The 19774-nt window shown below is 57.7% G+C and overlaps 5 protein-coding genes across 5 annotated transcripts; all 5 read right to left on the bottom strand.

The window, feature by feature from the left end:
* Positions 1–619: 619 nt before the first annotated feature.
* On the bottom strand, positions 620–2547 carry LTHEOB_12560 (Serine carboxypeptidase; the record flags this gene model as incomplete). The annotated part of the gene is made up of 5 exons (XM_035509441.1): positions 620–1769; positions 1834–1971; positions 2031–2078; positions 2139–2253; positions 2322–2547. 5 exons carry the CDS (start codon positions 2545–2547, stop codon positions 620–622), a joined length of 1677 nt encoding a protein of 558 aa, XP_035364456.1.
* A 1432-nt stretch (positions 2548–3979) lies between these two features.
* On the bottom strand, positions 3980–4328 carry LTHEOB_12559 (Mitochondrial phosphate carrier protein; the record flags this gene model as incomplete). Its single annotated transcript, XM_035509439.1, has 2 exons — positions 3980–4027; positions 4095–4328. The coding sequence occupies 2 exons, from the start codon at positions 4326–4328 to the stop codon at positions 3980–3982; spliced, it is 282 nt and encodes a 93-aa protein (XP_035364455.1).
* Positions 4329–6070: 1742 nt separating this feature from the next.
* Positions 6071–6979, bottom strand: LTHEOB_12558 (Short chain dehydrogenase; the record flags this gene model as incomplete). The annotated part of the gene is made up of 1 exon (XM_035509438.1): positions 6071–6979. The coding sequence occupies one exon, from the start codon at positions 6977–6979 to the stop codon at positions 6071–6073; it is 909 nt and encodes a 302-aa protein (XP_035364454.1).
* Positions 6980–8826: 1847 nt separating this feature from the next.
* Positions 8827–10461, bottom strand: LTHEOB_12557 (MFS transporter; the record flags this gene model as incomplete). Its single annotated transcript, XM_035509437.1, has 3 exons — positions 8827–9800; positions 9854–10166; positions 10216–10461. 3 exons carry the CDS (start codon positions 10459–10461, stop codon positions 8827–8829), a joined length of 1533 nt encoding a protein of 510 aa, XP_035364453.1.
* Positions 10462–15797: 5336 nt separating this feature from the next.
* On the bottom strand, positions 15798–18353 carry LTHEOB_12556 (Fungal specific transcription; the record flags this gene model as incomplete). The annotated part of the gene is made up of 4 exons (XM_035509436.1): positions 15798–16774; positions 16829–17949; positions 18002–18146; positions 18200–18353. The coding sequence occupies 4 exons, from the start codon at positions 18351–18353 to the stop codon at positions 15798–15800; spliced, it is 2397 nt and encodes a 798-aa protein (XP_035364452.1).
* Between the last annotated feature and the right edge of the window lie 1421 nt (positions 18354–19774).

The following is a 19774-nucleotide window of genomic DNA, read 5'->3' as shown; positions in this document are numbered from 1 at the left end:
CGTGGAAGGATCCTGCACTCTTCCTTCGAGAGTATAACGATCCATCTAAAGGCAGAGCTCAACTACTGATATAAATGGGTGAGATATCTCTAGTGAGACAGGATTGGTAAGCTAATTTCTCCTGGGCGCCGGCCAGCCAACGAATAGGCTGCGGCCAATCAACAAACAGCTCTTTGAGCTACTGCTTCAGCCCTGCACACGATGTCTTAGTCACCCAATGTCTACACACACAGTGGGATGCAGATAACCGTGCCTTGGAGTCCCATGACAAATAATATTAATTTCCTGCATGGGCAGTTGAAGCCACCATCCGGATGCAGATGTATATTTAAAAATGATACAAAACCGTCCGGACACGAACTCCAACTGCCCCGCGTAAGTAAAATTTATTCATCAACAGCACTTATAACAGCAGGCATCACTGACGTTCACGTTACTCTTGAGTCCATCTTCTCGTCAATATTTCATTACTTTTTCGTTACTCTACCAATATCAACACCGTCCTTCGTCTCTGCAGCAAGGTGCACATACGAGCATCCGCTCTCTCTAACAACGGATTAAAGAGTAAACAAATCTTTTTCTTAAACACTCGGTCTCTCTTCTCCCGTCATACTTCGGCCTATGCCGGGAACTTGAACGACGCGTTCCCATTACCATAATCTCCAGTCTGGGTAGTGAAGTCAGACACCTCGCTCAAGTCGCTGATGCGTCCGAGCAGCAGCTCGAGAGCACGGTAGGCAGCGCCGGGCGTGTAGCCGGGAAGCTCGTGGCCGGCCAGCTGGGTCTGGTAGAAGGTCAACCCACGCTCCGAGCCCCACGTTCCGAGAATTCCGGAGCCAGCCAGCGAGCCGCCATTCCATTCCGGATGATAAGGTGAGAAAAGAGGCTTGCCCGGGTACTCCTGGAGTCCCTGTTTTCCGTTCCAGGTCGTGTTCTGCAGCGCCAGGAGCGTGCCGTTGGTGGAGAGGATGAAATCCAGGTTTCCGGAGCCGACGATGACGTTGTTGGTGCGCTCGATGACGTTCTGCAGCGTGCCGTCGAGGGCCGGGCCGGGGCTCTGGTCGCCGTTGCCGACGAAGACGTTGATGTCGGTGCACTGCGCCCAGTCCGCATCCACGGGCGCGTTGATGGCCTCCTTCACGTCCGTCCGGTTGAAGTAGACCTCCAGGCCCGGCGGCGAGTAGTCGCCCGTGTTGACGATGCCGAGGACGGAGAAGGGGTGCGGGCACGTCTCGGTGATGTGGTAGATGTTGAAGCACGGGTTGACCTCGAGCGCGGCCAGGTACACGTCGTCCCACAAGTCACACGCCGCCGCGGCCTCGTCGACGTAGGGGTCCGGCAGCAACGGGAAGGGCTCCTGCGGCGGCGGGTAGGTCAGGTAGGTGGCGAGGTAGTCGGTGTAGTTGCAGGCGGCGGCGCGCTGCTTGATGTCGGCCGTGAAGCTGTCGTTGAGGAAGAAGATGTTGGACCAGAAGTCGACGTACTGCGGCACGATGACCTCCTGCTGCAGCACCTCGTCGCCGATGATGGGGTCGTTGATGGCGATGCCCGCCAGGTTGTAGTAGTCGGTGTCGTTGCGGTTCAGGAACTCGTTGGCCACGTACGGCACGTAGAAGCCCGCGTAGCTCTCGCCCGTGATGTACACCTTGCTGCCGTGCGCGTCGAACGTGTCGACGAATGACTTGTAGAAGCCGGCGAATTCCTTGGCCAGGTCGAGCTCGTTGGTGATGTCGGGCTCGCCCTGGCTGAAGCCGACACCGACAGGTTGTCTAAAAAAAAAAAAAAAGTCAATTTAAAGTTCTGAAGGTTCGAGGGCTTGAGAGGAAAGCTTACTCAACCCAAAGCATGTTGGTCAGGTTGACCCAGGTGTATGGGTTCTGCACGGGGGCGTAGGTGCCAGACTCCCACGTGAACGGACCATTCTCCGTCAACAGACCACTGAGAGAACTGCAGCCCGGGCCGCCATTGAACCTTAAAAAAAAATCAGGAAACACGGTCTTAAGCAAGCTCAAGAGTTGCAGCATGCATACCAGATAGTGATCTCGTCAGTGGCATTAGGGTTCGTGGACGGGAAGAACCTGATTGATCCGGATCAGCAACCAAAAAGCTTATCAGGGACCAAGCACCGGCGCACGTACCAGAAGTAAAGCTTGCGGGTTTCATTGGCCTTGTCCGAGATCGGGAGCAGACCAGCGTAGGACTCGCCAATGTCAAAGTCGACATCGGGGATCTTGGTGCCATCGACGGCGAAGGCTGCGGGGAGGAGCGGTGTGAGCACAATTATCGACGTGTCGGCTGGTGAAGTGGTGGGTAGTGCTTACACTGCGTCTTGTTCGTAGCGAACGGCGACGCACGCTTCTGCAGCCTGGGCTGCTCGGCGGCGAAAGCGGCGGCCGCAGCGGCCTCGGCTTCGCGCTTCTCGAAGAAGCCCTTCTTGACCTCCTCGGCGCGCTGGAAGGCGTGCAGAGGACCGCGGCCGGCCTGCTTGGCCCCGGCGGCGAAGGGGAGCAGGGCAACGGCACTAAGCAATGCAAACGAAGGCTTCATTGTGAACAAGCTACACCGAGTAGTAGACCAAGCTTTTTCCAAGACCCGGAGCGACCGGGCTTTTATAAGGTGCAGCTTCGGTACCTGACAAGTCGCGTCATTTTATTTGGGCGGAGGCGGAGATAACGAAACGAAGGGGTATACTAGCAGAATCAGGCAGGAGCTGATGTTCGTGGCGGACTGCTTGCGGACCAACCTGCTTGCATGAACAGCTCCTGACTCAGCTATTGAAACGCGACTACTGCGGAGCCTGGCAAGTGATGGGACGGGATCATCGCCGTCCCTGTCAATCGCCTGTCACGCCAAGCTTGGAGGGGAAACGCTTAAACTTCTCAAAACACTTAACACATGATTCGATTGAGTTTTTCTAATAAGCAGGACTCTCGTATAACCGACCGAAAGGATTTGAGACGGTGTATGAGCGGCGTGCAGGTTAGTGACGTCGTCGAGCGGCGGTCAGGCAGACATGGCCCAAGCAGCCCGCGCTTCTTGCGGGGCGCAGTCAAAAGGCGTCATCCGCAGTTGTTAGTTCACCATCATTCACCCAACTGCGCCGTAGACTAAGAAGAGCCTCACTCTCTCCTTTTCCATTGCACTCTGCTCTCATCGAGGCATTGACAACCACCCTTCATTGTCCCATCTGAACTCTGACTGCTGCAAGGTAGCCCCGCACCAGACGATTGAATTTGTTTCCGCCCACGATTCCCCGGCATCCGGGCAACCCTGGTCGGCATATGAGATACGAATCAACGTCGGTTATGTAGCCGTCGGTTCCAGCGCCACAACGACGGAATGTACTTGTCGAATCAGGCAGCTGCAGCCAATGGCCGGCGAGGACCGAGGCAGAGATCACGTGATGATTGTCGGCGGTGGCAAAAAAACCTACTGGTAAGGAGGAGAACAACACTCCACCAGAGAGATACACAGGCGGCCACGCGTGATTGCTAAGGCGAATCGTGAATTCCGTCATTGGAAGGCAGTCGTGTGGTGTCAGCCGATCCTAGAAAGCTCTCATAAGCCTGCGGGCAGTCTGCCGGTTGGGCGCGCCGGTATCGGGGCAACGCGGGTCCTCGCCCCTCGGGAGAGAGATGGATAAGCGCGGCACGAGGCAGCAACTCACTTGTCGCGACAGTCATACATGATCTTTGGTGAGGTGTTTTTGACATTTGTTTTTGTGGTTTTTTATTTGTTTGTCTTGCTGTGTGTGTAGGTTGAAAGTGTAGTAGGGGTATCGAGGAAATTACTGAAGGACCCTTGCTGCAAATTGAAAGGATAAAACACATCCAACGCCTGTGTAAGACCATGCGCCATGCTCGCGCGTCTATGCGTCTAGAAGCCGGAAAGACCAGAAGCCGAAAGAGGTTGTGGTGTGGTCATTGTGTGTTGTTGCGGGCGGAGGTAGCGCCATGTCGGACCGTGTCGTGTGAGCCGTCTAGTTGGCCGAGGCCTCGCGGTGCTGCCACGGCAGCCAGGACGAAATCTGTCATTTCTTGTGTCAGCCATTAACCTCAGCAGCCTTGAAACCGGAACAAGGCGGCAGGCCATACCTTCTGGGCTGCGCGCTCGGCGGCGACCTTCCTCTCCAGATCCTCCAGGCGCTTGAGCTTCAATTCGTGGTAGATGTGCAGCTGCTCCTTGTGCTCGGCCTTCAGCGTCTTGAACTCGCGGTCCAGCTCCTCGTGCCACGGGTACAGCACGCCCGTCTGGAAGCACAGCGCCGACACGGCGACGGTGAAGTTCAGGTAGGGAAGCCAGCGGCGGGCGGTAGCACCGAGAACCATCTTGAAAGCGCGATTTTTGGTTTTCTTCTTTCTTTGCGGCGAAAAAAACGGGAAAAGTGAAAGCGGAAAAGTGAGTGACAAGCAAAACAAAATTTTTGAAAGAGGGCCCAGGGCAGCGGGCGGTATAAATATCTCCGGGCCTTGGGGCAAGGGGAGGGAGGACAATTAGTGGGGGCTTGTGAGTTGCCTTGGGATGATGGCTGCTTGGCCACTGCTGAACCGAAGCTTTCCGAATAGCGTAACTCGGACCCACTTTGTGGTCTGATTTCAGAGGCCTTTTATCTTGCAACGGCCAGCCCAAGATGAGGAATTCCTGCAACTTTGCCACCTGATAGGCCGCAGCAGCCGTTTAAGGCGCGTGCCCGCGTTCCAGCCACGTGGTGCGGCAAAAAATAGACGCTGAGAGCGCGCCCAAGACGCCATCGTCCGCGTCGGGTACGTGGCAGGCGTTCAGCTTGGGCTTTTCGGCTACGAACCCAGCATCGAGGCCTTGGGTCTGCGCCGCGCAACAACAGACGCTATGTTAAAGCTGCAGCCAGTGTGCCTCGACCCATCGCCGTCCGCCTCCGACTTCGCCGCGCCCAGCCCGCATCCATCAGCCTGGCTTGGCTCCCCGGAATTTCATGCTCAGCTCGGAATCCAACCCCGCGACACTTCCTGCGGAGGCGGGATCAGCTGGCCGCTCCGTAAAACGCCCATCTGACAAGCCGGCCCCGTTCTCCACAAATGGCAGCCTTGTGAGCAGCGCGGGATGAGAAGCCGTGGGGAGGCATTTTTTGGCTGGTGAAAGGGGACGAAATGACCTCGGTTTCGGGAAAGGGAGTCACAGGCCGGACACTGCCGCCACGTACTTACGAGTTTTTTTTTTCATCCGCCAAAGGCAACCCGTAACCACTTGCTCCCTATATAACGCTGGGCGCCCGCAACCTTTTATCCGAAGGACCGGCTGCTGCGCCCCCCGTGCAAAAGGGATTTCTCTTCGAACGAGAATTACCCGTGGCCACACCCGCCGCACCCGCGAATTCCCGCACGCTCTCGAACTCTGCGAATTGGCAATTGCCGCAAAAACCGGATTGGTTGTCGTGGATGCGTCGCATCAGCGAGACACAAGACCAGGGATGAGGAGAGCTAGAAGGTTCGATGAAGTCTGAGCGTCTGTCGTAGCTCCCGAGTTGCAGACGACAAGAGATGTCTTTCCGTTCCTGCAGCGCCTTGAAGGGCCGACGTTGGAAAGTGTGGGTTCACAACGGCACGGGACGAGGCACAACCGCCTCCGCATTGCGTCACTCGGCATCCCGGCGCATGCCCTCGCTCGCGCTGTCGCGTGCCCGAGATGATTTGGGTAACAACCACCCCTTGCAGCTAAACTTTTGCTAATTATTCCTGATGCGCTTGTCTTTGGGTTTCTCGCTCAACCTTATTTCTTCGTTTAAAAAAATCTTTTACTGAAGGCACTTGCCGTTTCGAGAGCTGGGTGATTAATAAGACAGGGATAGGCTTGAACGACACTCAATCAACCCGAAATAGTTGCCACGAGACAAACTTTTGAGAAAAGTAGATGGTCACCAATATCAATACACTTCATGCACCTCCAACAAGCAACAAGGCAAGAAGACAATTTTCCATGGATTCATACAGTTCATTCTATTCTTTTTTCGTCTCTATGAAACAGCTTATTCATACGCCTTTCCATTTATCCCTCCCATTCCCTAATAATAGTACAAGGCCTCCAAGCAAGCCCTCTAGAAAGAAGTCCAGCCGTTATCCGCCGCAATAATCGCGCCGTTAATACCCTCGGCATTCTCGCTCGCCAGGTGCACGATGGTCTTGGCCAGCTTCTCGACGTCGACGCTGCCGGGCAGGATGTTGGCGAGGGTAGCAGCCGTCTGCTGGCCCTCCTCGTTGAAGTCGGCGGGGATGCTGCTGACGAGGTTGGTGTCCATGCTGCCGGGCAGCACGGCGTTGCAGCGGATGCCCTTCTTGGCGTAGGCGGCGGCCGTGTTCTTGGTCAGGCCGACGAGGCCGTGGTTGGCGGCCGTGTAGGCGGCACCTTTGATGAAGACCATGTGAGCGTACGTTTCCGGGTCGAGGTTGCTGTACAGGTCGCGGCCGGCGACGCCGCCGACGGCGGCCGCCAGCACCGGCGCGATGGACGACATACCTGCTGCGGCGCCGCGCACGGCGGCTGCGGCCGCGACGTTGATGATGTTGCACCCGTGCGTCGACTTGGCGTCGCGCGACAGGAAGTGCTTGACCGCGTGCTTGGACATCAGGGCCGGGCCCGTCAGGTTGACGGCGAGGACGCGGTTCCAGAGGTCGGCGTCGATGTTGTCAACCGGGTCGTAGGCGTCCATGATGCCGGCGCAGTTGATGAGGACGTCGAGGCGCCCGAAGCGGCGGATGCAGTGCTCGACGGCGGCCGCGGCGCCCGTCTCGTTGGAGACATCCGTGACGGCAGTCGACAGCTTGTCCAGCGGGCCGACGTGCCACAGCTTCTCGAAGTCGTTCTCCGTCTCCTTGACACGCTCCTCGTTGACGTCGCAGATGACGACCTTGGCCTTGTTGTCGCTGCACGCCTTGACGATAGCACGGCCCAGACCGCCGGCACCGCCGGTGACGAGGACGACCTTATCTTCGAGGAGGCGAGGCATTGTTCGGTGTTGGGTGGAGGAAGAAGATAGGCGCTAGGAATGAAATGTGAAAAAGGTACGGTAGGACGAAGCTGTAGAAGTGAAGTGCAAGAGAAAATGGAACGAGGAAAGACAGGAAGGAACACCGAGCTTGCCGGCTCTTTTATGAGAGAGAGCTGCTCGAGCTCGAGCTCCTGAAACCCACCTTAGTTTGCGGCTGAGGCGCCCGCCTTCGTGGCAGTGTGAGCGTCCGGACTGACGTCCTGCCAGCTGGAAGCTTCAGGTGCGGGTCTTTGCGGGGAACCCAAAGGCGGTCTGGCCGCGCATCCGTGTGTGCCAATGAGCGCTGCTGCAGGAGCAAGAGCGGTCAGTGTTCAGTAAGAGAAGGACCCACCCTTGCCCTAGTTTCCCGCTCGGCCCGACCGAGAAACGCCCATCGTGGCCTTTATTTGGTGCTGGCGAGGGGTTCCAGAATCTTGCTCTTCCGAGAAGCCGTGTTGATGGCGCCAGCTGCTTCCAAGCTGTGGCGGTGTTGACCGTCTCCGCTGTCGTTCGGGTAGATATGACGTGGGCGTGGTGTTCAGGGTTCAGGAGCTCAGGCCATCCCGCAAGGGCACTCCTCCAGAGACCCAGTGCTGCCATGTGCGGACAAAACATAACTCTCAGTTTTAAGTCAGTGCAATAACTACTCAGCATTGTTATTGGTGCGTTGTGTAATAAAATGAGCTTGCCTTCGGTTTTTTAACGCATTGGAATGCCCTTTCTTGACGGAATACCGTTCCCTGCAAGGGCGGAGACCAAGCCGAGCCGTATTCAAACATGACAAACTCCTTCGTTTGAGGGCTCATAACTCTAATTATGGCATTCATCCATGGTTCGATGTTTTTCCCATGAGCAGAGTTGGCAAATCCTTTCGGAGCCACCTCCAGCGCCTCCTCGACACCCATTTAGCCGAGAACCAGCCAACTCCGAGCCTCGGACATCCGGCCTCCAGACACTACATTCAAGCTAAATCACATCTCCACGAGAAGAGAGAAGAGACGAAGCACGCAGCTTTCTCAGACTGGACCAAAATTTCCAAGAGGCGTCCTAAAAGTGCCCCAAGGAGAGGAGTGACTGGTAAATGTATACTTGGGGCGGGATCCTATCCCCGACAACAACCTCGGATATTTATCCGCGGGTAATACAAACATGACGAGGCAAGATTATGACGATCCGGAAAGGCGCCCCTCCAACCAACCAGCCAGCCAGCCACATGGTACCAGAGGGAACGCCTGAGTGGGGAATCGGGAGGATCCCAAGGATAGTGGTCAGGCTGATTGATTGACCCTGCATATGCAAGTGAGCAGTTCGTGCGGGAGCGGCCGTCTAGGCGAATGAAGGTTATTTTGATGTCGCGCTTGGTTTGAGTCAGTCATGAGGGTTCACTCGATGATGCTTAAACCTTGCATACCTTACCCTTTTCGTGGAGAAGGTAAAATTATTATCTAAATAGCTGTGCCAATGAACTACAGACGTCCTCAATGACATGTTTGCGTGCGATAGCTCTTTGCTGTCACTTTTACAAAGGGGAAATTCAAGATGTCAGTGATTGATCGAAAATGTTGAACGGCACTTTGACCAAACTCACGTATGGCAGCCACAACTTTAAGAACCACACGTCATTTTCAAGATAAACTTAACACTAACTTACGCAACTCTAATACTATTTACCGTCACTGGCACAGGACGAAAAGTATAGCAACACGACAGAGACTCGACACAACAGATATATGAGAACAACATTTAATTCATCATGAATCATCATATCATACTTGATAACTATCCACACGACCCTACAACTATTCATTAAGTAACCTATCCAACATCTACCTCGCCTCACCCTCCTCAACGTCACCCCTCTCAACCCGGTCGTTGCTGGTGCGGTTCAACTCCTTGAACGGGATCCTGAATACCAGCGGGCTGATCAGCACCATAATAGTAGCAGCGCCGAGGAAGCCGGCGGTGACGCCCCAGCCCATGCGGTAGTCGGGCTTGTCCTTGTCGGGCCAGATGCGGCTGCCGTAGACGCTGGACAGGTTGCCGCAGGCGTTGACGAGGGCGAGCACGATGGCGCGCTTCTCGGGCGGCGTGTTGATCGTGTTGGAGATCCACGCGAGCGCGAGCGGCAGCGCCGTCCAGATGCCCGCCGCGACGAAGCACGTCATGACGTAGCGCACGATGCGGTGCGTGACGGCGGCGCACACGACGGCGCACACGCAGCCCAGGCACAGGAAGAAGGCGACGAAGGGGGCACGCGCGCCGTTGCCGCCCTTCTTGCGCTGGAAGCGGTCGGCCAAGATGGCGGCGCAGTTGGCGACCAAGGCGGCCACGATGTAGATGGGCACCGTCATGTACTGCGCCGTCACGTCGTCGTAGCCCAGCGTCTTGGTCAGAGTCGGGATGAAGTATGAGATGGTGCCCGAGCCGACGTTGAGCATCAGGAGCACGAGGAAGAACCAGGTGCGGTAGTCGACGACGGCCGCCAGGAAGGCTTGACCGTGCGAGAGCTTGCCGGCGTTGCTGGCCTCGGCCTCGCGGGAGCGGGTGTCGGCGATGAGGCGCACCGTGGCGAGCTGCTTCTCCTCGAGGCTCAGGGCGGGCGAGGTCGCGGGGTAGTCGAGGAGGATGAAGACGGCGATGGCAGCAACGCCGACGGTGCACACGCCCTCAACGATGAACAGCCAGCGCCAACCAGTGATGCCGTGGGCGTCGTGGAGACCATCGGTGATACCACCAGAAATGAGACCTCCGAAAGCGCCAGACAGAGTGGCGGCAGTGTAGAAGATGGTGAAACGCTTGCCTACAGACAGTTAGACGACTAGATGTGCGGAGATGGTGGGTGAGGGTTCTTACCAAGCTCGCCGCTGGTGTACCAGCAACTCAGCAGGTAGAGCACACCAGGGAAGAAGCCGGACTCGACGCAGCCAACAACGAAGCGGAAGGCAAGCATGGCACCGTAGGACTGAGCAGAAGACATGGCAGCGCTCAATGCGCCCCAAACAATCATGATGCCGGGCAGGAACAGCGACGGGCGCGACCGACTGAGGATCATGTTGGAGGGAACCTCGCAGAGAAGGTAGCCGAAGAAGAAGATGGACAGGACCCAGGCATACTTCTGGTCATCGAGGTTCAGGTCGTCCTCCATGCCGGCGATTTTGGCGTTTCCCTGATGGAATGTTAAGATTGAGATGGTGGAAGATGGTGGTTCAACTCACGATGTTGGTGCGATCGACGTAGTTGAGAATGTACATGATCCAGAGAATGGGCATCAGACGCAAGTCAATCTTGCGCAGGAGCTTCTTCTCCTCGGGCGAGCCGGGCACATAGTTTCTGAGGGCCTCCTCAAGCTCCTCGTCAACATCGCCGGGCTTCACGGGGTCGGGCATCTCCAGCTGTTCAGTCTGCGGCTTGTCGGCTTTGTCCATACTCGCACGGACCGACGCCGTCTCGGATTGGCCCATGGTGAAGAGTGCGGATGAGATAGGATGGAGATAAGGGCAGAGACGACGGGGGGAGGCGAAAAGGACGAAAGTGAAGACAGATGCGGGATGAGGGAGCAAGAGGGCTCTATATGCAACAGCGCAGGCGGCAATAAAACTCTGGTCTCCACACTGCCAGGCACATGCCATGGACTGAGTAACCTCAACATTACTACGCCGCTCCCGCACTGATAATGAGCTTACCTGCGTTAAGCGAAGACTCCGTTGGCCCCACGGGGAGGGTCGGGCGATGATTGGAGCCTGTGGATACCGCTGGCAGCAACCGCGGTGGACCCGAGGGTGTCGAGGTCGGAAATATGTCACCCCACGGACTTAAAATGTGGGTGTTTCGCCCGTGTATGCGGTCACGGTGGGGACCTAGATGCGGCTCTGGGTGGCTGCGAGGGGACTTGGCGACCGGGAAGAGGCCAAAAGCCGGGTGTTGAGATGCCGATTGCGGCAAACCTGCAGCCTGTGCTTCTCGACCGGTCGGCGTTTACGGGCCAATCAGCCTGGGCGACAATGGCGATTTTGCCGACGGGCGCAACGGGCGGGCGGTGTGTTGAGCTGGCGTGGCCGTTCTCACTCGGTGCAGCGCGGGCCGTCGGCTGCTGGTGCTGCTCAACAGCATTTTGGTGCTGATTGTGTGCTGATGCAGCGTCACAGCGTGCTGACAGATGGCGGGCGCAGAAGCGAGGTGTGGGTGGGCGGCGACTGGAGTCAGTCGGGCTCCCCACGCTCCAGTGTCTTCCCCGTGATTCCCCGTGGGCAGGTGGGTCCTCTCGGATTCGCCAAACAAGGCCAACCGTCGCTGTGGGGAATCAGCCAGTCTCTGTGGCCAACGTGACCACGATGACGGCGGCAGGCGGCGTGCGACCGGCGCATTCATAAGGGCGCGCGCCCGCAGCATCGTGAGACTGACCCTGATGGTGTTGTGCCGTTGCTGCGTGAAGCTTAAGGAAAGCTTGTCCGCGTTTTGCTCGGCGCCGTGCCCAGCCGCCCACCTCATCGCTGCTTTCCGTGTCCAAATCAGACTCATGCAGCTCTCGTTCTTCGCTTCTTCTCCCGCGTTTCTGCTGCATACGCGCTATTCGCGCTGCACCCTTCGATCTTGATCAAGATTCTGGCGTCGATCGCGTGCAGGAGACAGCGTGCCGTCTCTGCATCGGCCCCAAGGAAGAGGCGGAAAATCATTTCCCAAGCCACGGCACTGCCGGGCGGCAGCAGTGCCGGCCGGCCGTCGGCAGCAACCACCCCGCATCCGACCAGGAAGATCACCCTGCGGCGTCAGTTCCGGTCCGAGGCCCGACTTCCCTCCTCAGGGTCTATCCAAGGGACGTAGATGGCAGTCTCCGCGGAGCTGTCAATCCTGGACCCCGTCAATCGCTCGTCGGATGACCTGAGTGCGACCGAGTCAATACCGAACGCTTCTTCGGCTGAACGCCGGCCGCTTTTTTAGACTTTCCGTCTCGCCCTGCGTTGTGGCAGGCGCACTAGGCATGCCTGAAACAGCCACGCCCATCACATCGTCAGCCACCATACCCTGACGGCATGCACAATGCCGTTGCATTAGCGCCAGAACAGATCCTGCTGCAGGAGAAAGAAATAGTAATCATGGCTCGCCAGCGCGGCACGGCGCACACTCGGAGCGGCGGGAAAAAGCAATTCGGGTCGAGCGAGAGCCAATCCCGAGGGCCTCTCCCCTGCCGGCGGACCTTCTACGGTTCTTCTAGAACAACATGCCGCGCCGCCCCTACCCGAACCACACCCGGCTGATGATTGCTTTCTCTTTTGCTTTTTTGACTTTCCGTCGCCCAAAAACGCAAAATTAAACCTTGCCACGACCTTGGGGGCCGCATATTGTGCCCCTCACGCACACACAGCCCCTCTCAAACCCGCCGATTGCATGCGTTAGCTCCATGGCGTCGTTAACGCCCGTCTTCCAGAAGGGTGCCTGGCGTGCCGCTGCATCGAAGCTGAGATCGAAAGAAAAAGGAAGGCGTGGGCGTCCGATGACAGATAATGCCAGCCCAGGGGCGCCAGCGCCAACGCCAGCGCCAGCGCCAGCGAACCGTCCCACAGCCGCCCAATCTACTGCAGTGGACAAGCCACAAGTACCTTTCTGCACAGATGCCGCTCACATCCGAGCGTCGTGTTTTTTTGCCCTCGGCCGTTCCCCTCTCCCCACCGTCAGCCAGTCTTTCGTCAGCCCTACGTGCCGTGATGATGATGTGACGCGCAAGCATTGCAGAATCTTCCCCTCTTTTTTTTTTTCTTTTCTTCCCGTGTGCCTGTCCTTGTGACACGCGTTCGGCCAGGTAGGAGTGACACATACATGCAGCAAAACGGCGCTGCACCGAAGCTTCTAGGGTGGCACCCGAACCAGAAGGAGAAAATGCACCAGCTGCAGGATCGCCACAGCCAGCTGCATGTTGCCCCATTCTTTTTGTTCTCGAATCCACCATCATATCTTTCTCTCTGGTTCCAGCAGAAAACCACCGCTGGCGCTGGAATGAGCCGTAGTACACTCGTCGTCAGAACAATGACGTCTGCGGTAGCGTACATTTGACGCCGTGGCGCTACGCTCAGGTCTCTTTGACGATAGGTATTGATAAGCCTGCGCACGGGCCCCTGGCTTGGGGAAGAGGGGGCTTGGCCTTGGCTCGCCGCCAAAGGGCCTTAGGCGATAATCCGTCTCCATCTCACCGTGCGGTTTGTCATCGATCTCTATCTCATGAGGTTGTCATCGATTTAGCTTCCCCTGCTAATAATCTCCGTACCTACCTCATCGGTAGTCAGATCGCCAGATTGTCAGATCTATCTCGCTTTTTTCCTTTTTTTAGCGTCAAAAATAACTCGACTGCAGTTCCCCGTGCCCCGTATTCCCCTTTCGCTATATTCGTCACGAGGTCCGAAACTGCCAAAATACTGGGCGGAACGGGACAACGGGGCTATAATCCTCAACCGCCAAAGGTGCGAGCAACGGCTCGTTCCATCACCCGAAGCGGGGACGAATGAACGAGCACTGCTCGGGGGGAAAGGAAGAGGGGGGAGTGGGACTAGAAAGACACTAGAAATGAAGATGCGCTAGTGGTATCCTGCATATGGCAATGAGGAGATGCGGCGGTGGTGTGTGAACGGGTGACTAGAACAACACTAGAAACAAGGAGGAGAATAAGAAAATGCAAGGAAGGGAGCCAACATTCCTTCTTCCACCAAATGACCACCACAAAGCCCTTCGCTATCGTCCGTTATGGCAAACACTCGCAGCGAGTTGGCCACAGCAAGCAAGCCACGTATGTACTACGCCCCCCGTAGCTTGCGCCTCTTGTCTACGAGGCTTGACGGACCCCTGCACAATGGGCATTTTCTTTTTCCTTCTCGAAGATCCGGCCAAATTCGATGCATGATTCCACAGCGAATCGAAAGATTAAGGATTCAGGATAGTCCGTTAGTAGCGGGTAGTTCCCCCACATTCCGAAGGATTACGGCAGGGGACAGCCACCACCGACCGTTCGTTCGCTCAATACAAGACACACACCGATCATCCCGTGTGATAAGGTTTGGTTAAGCACGACCAAAGCAGGGCCACAACGTAGAATGCTGCATCGAACGCACGGGACCAGCCACGGTCCCTAAGCCACCAAACATACCTCGGCCCCACACGCCTCCCCTCCGTCCAAACCCTCCAAGGGACGGACGGCATTAATCGACGACGATAGACCATTCCGTGCGTTTTCTAGCGCGAGGGCGTACGGGCGGGCGGGGAGCGGTCGGCCGGTTCGTCGGCGCCGGGCTGAACGATTACGCGGGATGTATCTCGATTGTTCCTCCTTCCTTCTGTCCCTGCCCCACTCTCATATGAAGGGGACATGTACGTGTCTTATCTCCATCTCCATCGATGCTTGTATGTAGACGGCGGACGAGGCCGACTCTCCGAAGTGACCCCTGCCATTAATTTTTTTTTGTTTTTTCGGCTTGCCTAAAAAAGGTAGAATACGTGTCTCTATCTAACATGCATCGCCTATTCCCATTCACGAGCAACCTGCATCGTAGGGCGTATGTGCTGGTTGACTGACCGGCCGAGACAGATGCTACCATCCACGGGCCAGTGGTGCTCAGGTGGGGTGGGGGTGGGTGCACGTGGATAACGCCCACGAATGAGACGGTGCAGGGATGCAGGCCACAATCGAAACAATAGTAGTGCGCCTCTCTCCCACCACCGTCACCACACCCTCCACGGACATGAGCGCAGCAAATAATGGCAAGGAAGATGATAACACTGCCACGCGACACGAGGCCAAGAAGAAGAAAAAAACGTGCTGCTGACGCGCAGCACACGAGATGGCTTCATCTACTTTAGCACATGGCAAAGACAGGCATTGTTATTAGATACATGTTGGTGGTATCCTTGTAGCGCGCCGATCATCGCCCGTTGTGGCGTGGGGAGAGGGGAAAGACTCGGAGCTAGAAGCAACTAGTTAGTTGCGACGTCGGAGCGGGGGTGAGCGGGTTGTGACGGATGAAGGGACCTAGGCAGGGTGGGGGGATGATGCGGCGGGGGTTTTTTTTCTTTTTTTTTTCTGGCGCTTGGGGGCGGGAAGGAACGAAGGAGAAGAATGGAAGGAAGGGAGAAGAGGGGTAGGTAGGTTAATAGTGGGGCCATTCGAAGAGTCGAAGACGGAGCCTAAGGAAGAAGAAGGTTTGACGGCGGTAAGTTGCAGGGACCTAACCACGCGACGACGACGAGACACAGAGAGGGCCCGCCAACCCGGCTGCCAGCTGCTGCAGCAGCACCATGATGTTGTCTTCGACTCGAGATCCCAAAATTGCGGTGTGCAAATCTACCAATCTTCCTCAAGTGCTGCAGATTGTGGCAATCCGACCCTTGTCTGAGACACGCATGGGAAGTGCGAAATTCAGGAAGCAGCTTTCTGTTTTTAGCCAACCACAGCACTGCGGCACACGCGCGTCGATCATCAGAAAACCGCTAATTTGCTAATGCGAAAAACCGTTCCCGCTACTCTATATGCAGATCCCGTGTTTCTCTCCAATCCCATTCTTTACCGAACCGATACGTCATCTCCAATGTGTGTACATGAGTCGTGATTCCCAGACAAAGTGGAAAAAAAGAAACATCGAAGAAACATCGTAGCAGCGCCGAAGGAAGAACACCCCGCCCAGTTGCCCCCGGGCCCATGCACATGCAACTTTTCATCGTGATAGCCGTGATCCTCGTGGCCCCCTCCTAACAACGCCAGCAAAGCAATGCACCAAACAACGCCGCCCAAAAATGCCATCCAACTAAACGTAGTCCCTTAGTCTTCCACCCAGGCCGGCTGGTTCGGGTTGTCGGCAAGCCAGCTGCTGACCGGTGTCCCTGTTGCGCTCACCGCCGATGCCACGCTCGCTGCACACCTGGCCTGCTGCACGGGCGTCGCGACTGCGCTGCGTACACTGCCATCATCCGCAGTCCAGCTGGGCATGCCCGCCAGGTAGCTGGCGTTGGAGCCGCTCATCGGCCAACTCGTCGCCGGGTTGCTGACCGGTGGCATGCGCGGCGTCGAATTAAAGCTTTCGCTTGATGGCGGGCTGTTCAACGGCCAGCCAACCACAGGGAGAGAAGAAGCAACGGCGTCGAAAACACCCGCCGGGAGATATTGGTCCTCAAGACCAAACCAGTCGAGGCTGCTGCCTGCCCACGACATTGGAATCTCCGACGGATGCGACGACGGCGGCGGCCAGCTCATGGTCGCGTCGACGGGCGACACCGTTTGTGAGGTCGTGAAGCTGCCGTTGCTGAGTGTTGTGTTGATCGAGGGGTTGCGCTTGGCGTGCGCATGCATGACGCGCGCTTCGCGATCCTTGAACTTCTTGAGCATGTGAGCAAGCCCGCGCGCAGTGTGCGTTGAGACGTGGCGATCGCCCGCCTTAGCGTCGCTCAGTAGCTTGATGACGCGCTCGACCAGGTCGACGATCAACCCAAAGTTCGTGTTGAGCTGAGCTGACCGCCAATTGCTGTGCACCTTCATGAGGAACACGGTCGAGAAGGTGATGGTGGTCGACAGATAGAGCGGAACACCGACAATGGCCTTGCGGATGTCGGGCTCGTCCAGCACAAAGCTGAGGCAAGTCGTGGCATTCTCAATGGCCATGTTGATGAACTCGCGGCGAGGGTCGTGGAGGGCGAGGGTAGAGAGGCCGCGAAGGCAGATGGCATTGAGCTGCAGCTTGGCAAAGCTCAGGTGCAGGGTGCACCCCTTGGCGGGGTAGGTGTCGATGTACGGGTTGGGGGCTGAGAGCTCTGTTAGCTTGGTGCTAGTGCGACGCGTACGCGAACCGGACTTACCCAGACGAGCTTCCCAGGTGCTCTTCCACTCGTCAAGATTGGCGTTGAACGCCCGAATGGCCGACAGGTCATCCATGGTAATGGGCCTGTCGCTGTCGTGTCCAAACTTGTTGAAGACCCTACTCAGGATCTTGAAGACGCCCACCTGGGACTGCAGGCGCAGATCGGCGTTGGTGATGGTAGGGAGGCTGAGGAACCTCTCGTGATCGGCGACCGACTCGTCCTCGTGGATGACGGGCGGTCTGTTGTAGGCCAGGGAGAAGTGGTGGTCGCACACGTAGAGGAGATACCACAGGCGGGCACGCTCAATGGCATCGATGGAACCCATGGTGGCCTTGGAGAAGGCCGTGTGCAGGTGCATCTCGGTAGCCATGCGCACGGCGTGACCGGAGAGCTTCCAGCTCACCTCGGAGAGATAGAAAGCGCCAATGCAGAGGGCACGGACGTCGTCCAGGGAATGATGTCTCTCGAACATGGACTCGGAGACGAGGGCAAGGAACTCGTTGTAGCAGACGTCGAGGACCTGCTCGGCATCGGGCACGTGCAGAGCAGTGACGGAGAGGATGGCGGTAAGGAGGAGCGGAGATGACTCCCTGACGGATTGCAGGTTGTCGTGGACGAGGGCAACGCCGCCCCAGATGTACTGGTTCAGCGAGGCGTTGAAGCGGGCGAAGAAGTCCTCGGCCTGGGCCTCGGAGATCTTGCCTTGCGAGATGATGTCAGAGGCCATGGGATTCCGTCTTGAGCCGTCGAGGCGTTCAGAGTTGTGGCTGCGGAGGTTCTTGAGCTTGGTGACCTCGAAAAGCGAGGCCATGGGGCCGGACGTCATAGCGCCCTCGTCGGGCTCCTCTTTGCCTGGCGGTTCGGGTGAGTTGTCTCTGGTCATGTTCATGCCCGGCACGTTGCGGGTCCGGGGTGACTGGTACTCTGAATGGGGAGGCGTGGGACCTGAAGAGGCGGCCGTGGTCTGGGGAGTCACCTTGGCCATGGCGGGGGATGCAGAGTCGTTCCTGGATTGCACGCCAGACCACGACTCAAGGTTAGGCAGGTTGTTGCGGTGGAGCAGGTCCGAGACAGCGTGGTGCAGCTGCTCGTACTTGACCTCCATGGTCCTCTTCCACCTGGAGAGCAGTTAGCGGGGATGATTGCGGGGTGCAGCAGGGAGGAGCATACTCATTCTCGTCATCCAGCAGCGTCTGCAAGCTCTTGTTGATGACGCACTTGAGGCCGAGGCGGCGGCAGCGCGCGCACGGGTTGCTGCCGCCATTGCTGCCCTCGGCGATGTCGCACTTGACCTTGCGGCTCTGGCATTCCTTGCCTGGGCGGGGCGTGAGCTTCGGCGGGGTAGCGCAGGAGGTGGTGGTGACTTACAGGCGCGGATCTTGCGCGAGATCTTGGGCGTGTGCTCCGGCGTCGAGGTCGACAGGGCTTGCGACTGCGGCGGATGCGGGGCATGGGGCCGGTCGGCGGGCAGCGGCGAGGCGCCGGCTGGCAGGTCGTTCATCTGGGCGAAGGTGCGCTTCATGGTGTCGGGAAGACTCCGCGCGGAGGTGCAAGGCCCCACAGGGCGAGTCACGTTGGCAAGTGGGTGAGAGAGGAGAGCTGCTGAGCGTTGGGCGCAGGTTGCGTTCAGCGTGAAGACATGTGGGGATGGTGGGGAAGGCGTGAGAGAGAGGGAGGCGAGCGTTCGGCGCTTCTTTAATATCAATGTCAGATAGTCGTGGTTTGGAGGACTCCCTGCGCTTGCGTCTTCCCAGCACGCGGCCGAAAGGGACGCCGAGGCGCCACACCGCCTGCCAGCCAGCGACAGGGACCGCACGCGACGGCGACACCACCCGCGCCAGGTTCGCGCAGCCGCACATCTCGACCCAGCCCCGATCCATGCCTGCCCTGCCTCAGCCGCCTCTCAGCTCGGTGCTGCGCGAGCTGATGCCGCTGCAGGCGAAGGAGCCGCCACGCCCGCATCCTCGCCAAAGCCTCGCGTCGAGGCTCTGCGACCAGTCGGTCCGTCTCTACCTTTGGCTTTGCAGCTCTATATTGCCCTCCCAATTGTCTCATCCCCACGTGCCCAGCAACCTGCACCATGTCCGCCACCGCATTTCCGCGCCTAGCACCAAGCGCCCGCCGCGAAGAGCCCTGAAACCAACGCACTGCTGCATCGCCGGAACGCTGCCGGGGGTCATAGCGACGGATCATCCTGGGTACCACGGTTCCGGGGAAAACGTTTTCCTTGCAGATTTGGCTCTTCTAGAAGCATGTGAAGCGCCGCCTGCCGCACGTGGTGGCAACGGGAAAGCAGGAGTTGTCCTTACACATGCATCCGTGGCGCACGGCACACGTGGAGGAAACATCTCACCGACGTAGACCCGCCAATCTGTGGTGTTGAAGCTGCTGCTGCTACTGCACAACCACGGCCTGGCCGACCACCCCCCATCGTGCTAGCAGCGCCAGGTGCACAATTTTCACAACTTCGCCTCCTCGTGTCCTGCATGCTTAGCATAGCACTGTTCCTGTCACACTTTCAAGCGCGAACTCTATCTCTCCTAGTCAGGAGTAGCCGTGGCGATGACGAAGAACTCCCTTTTGGCATCCTTTGCCGCCGTGGGAAAACCCATGCGGTAGGGCTGGCGACGTCGAGGAGAAGCGAGCCCGCGCGGGAAGCGCAGACAATGATCCCCGCCGAGACTCGGCCTGCACCGATGCCCCTGCAGTCGATCTGCAATTCATCCAGCAATCAGTGCCGGAAACACTTCCGCAAGCCTCGGGGGCATCCGAGCCTCCTGGCTGCGCTCCGCCCGCATAACTCGGACACTTTATGGACCTGTCTCGGGCCTGAATCAGCACAATGTCGCGGATCCAGCGGATGGCAGGCGAAACGAAATATCACTCATCACGCGAGGCGAAGGGAACAGCGCAGCGCGCTCCTTCAATCTGAACGCATTTTCT

Source organism: Lasiodiplodia theobromae (assembly GCF_012971845.1).
Source record: "Lasiodiplodia theobromae strain AM2As chromosome Unknown scaffold_67, whole genome shotgun sequence".
NCBI classification, from domain to species: Eukaryota; Fungi; Ascomycota; class Dothideomycetes; order Botryosphaeriales; family Botryosphaeriaceae; genus Lasiodiplodia; species Lasiodiplodia theobromae.
The sequence above is the reverse complement of the archived record's forward strand: the minus strand, read 5'-3'. Positions and strand labels throughout refer to the sequence as shown.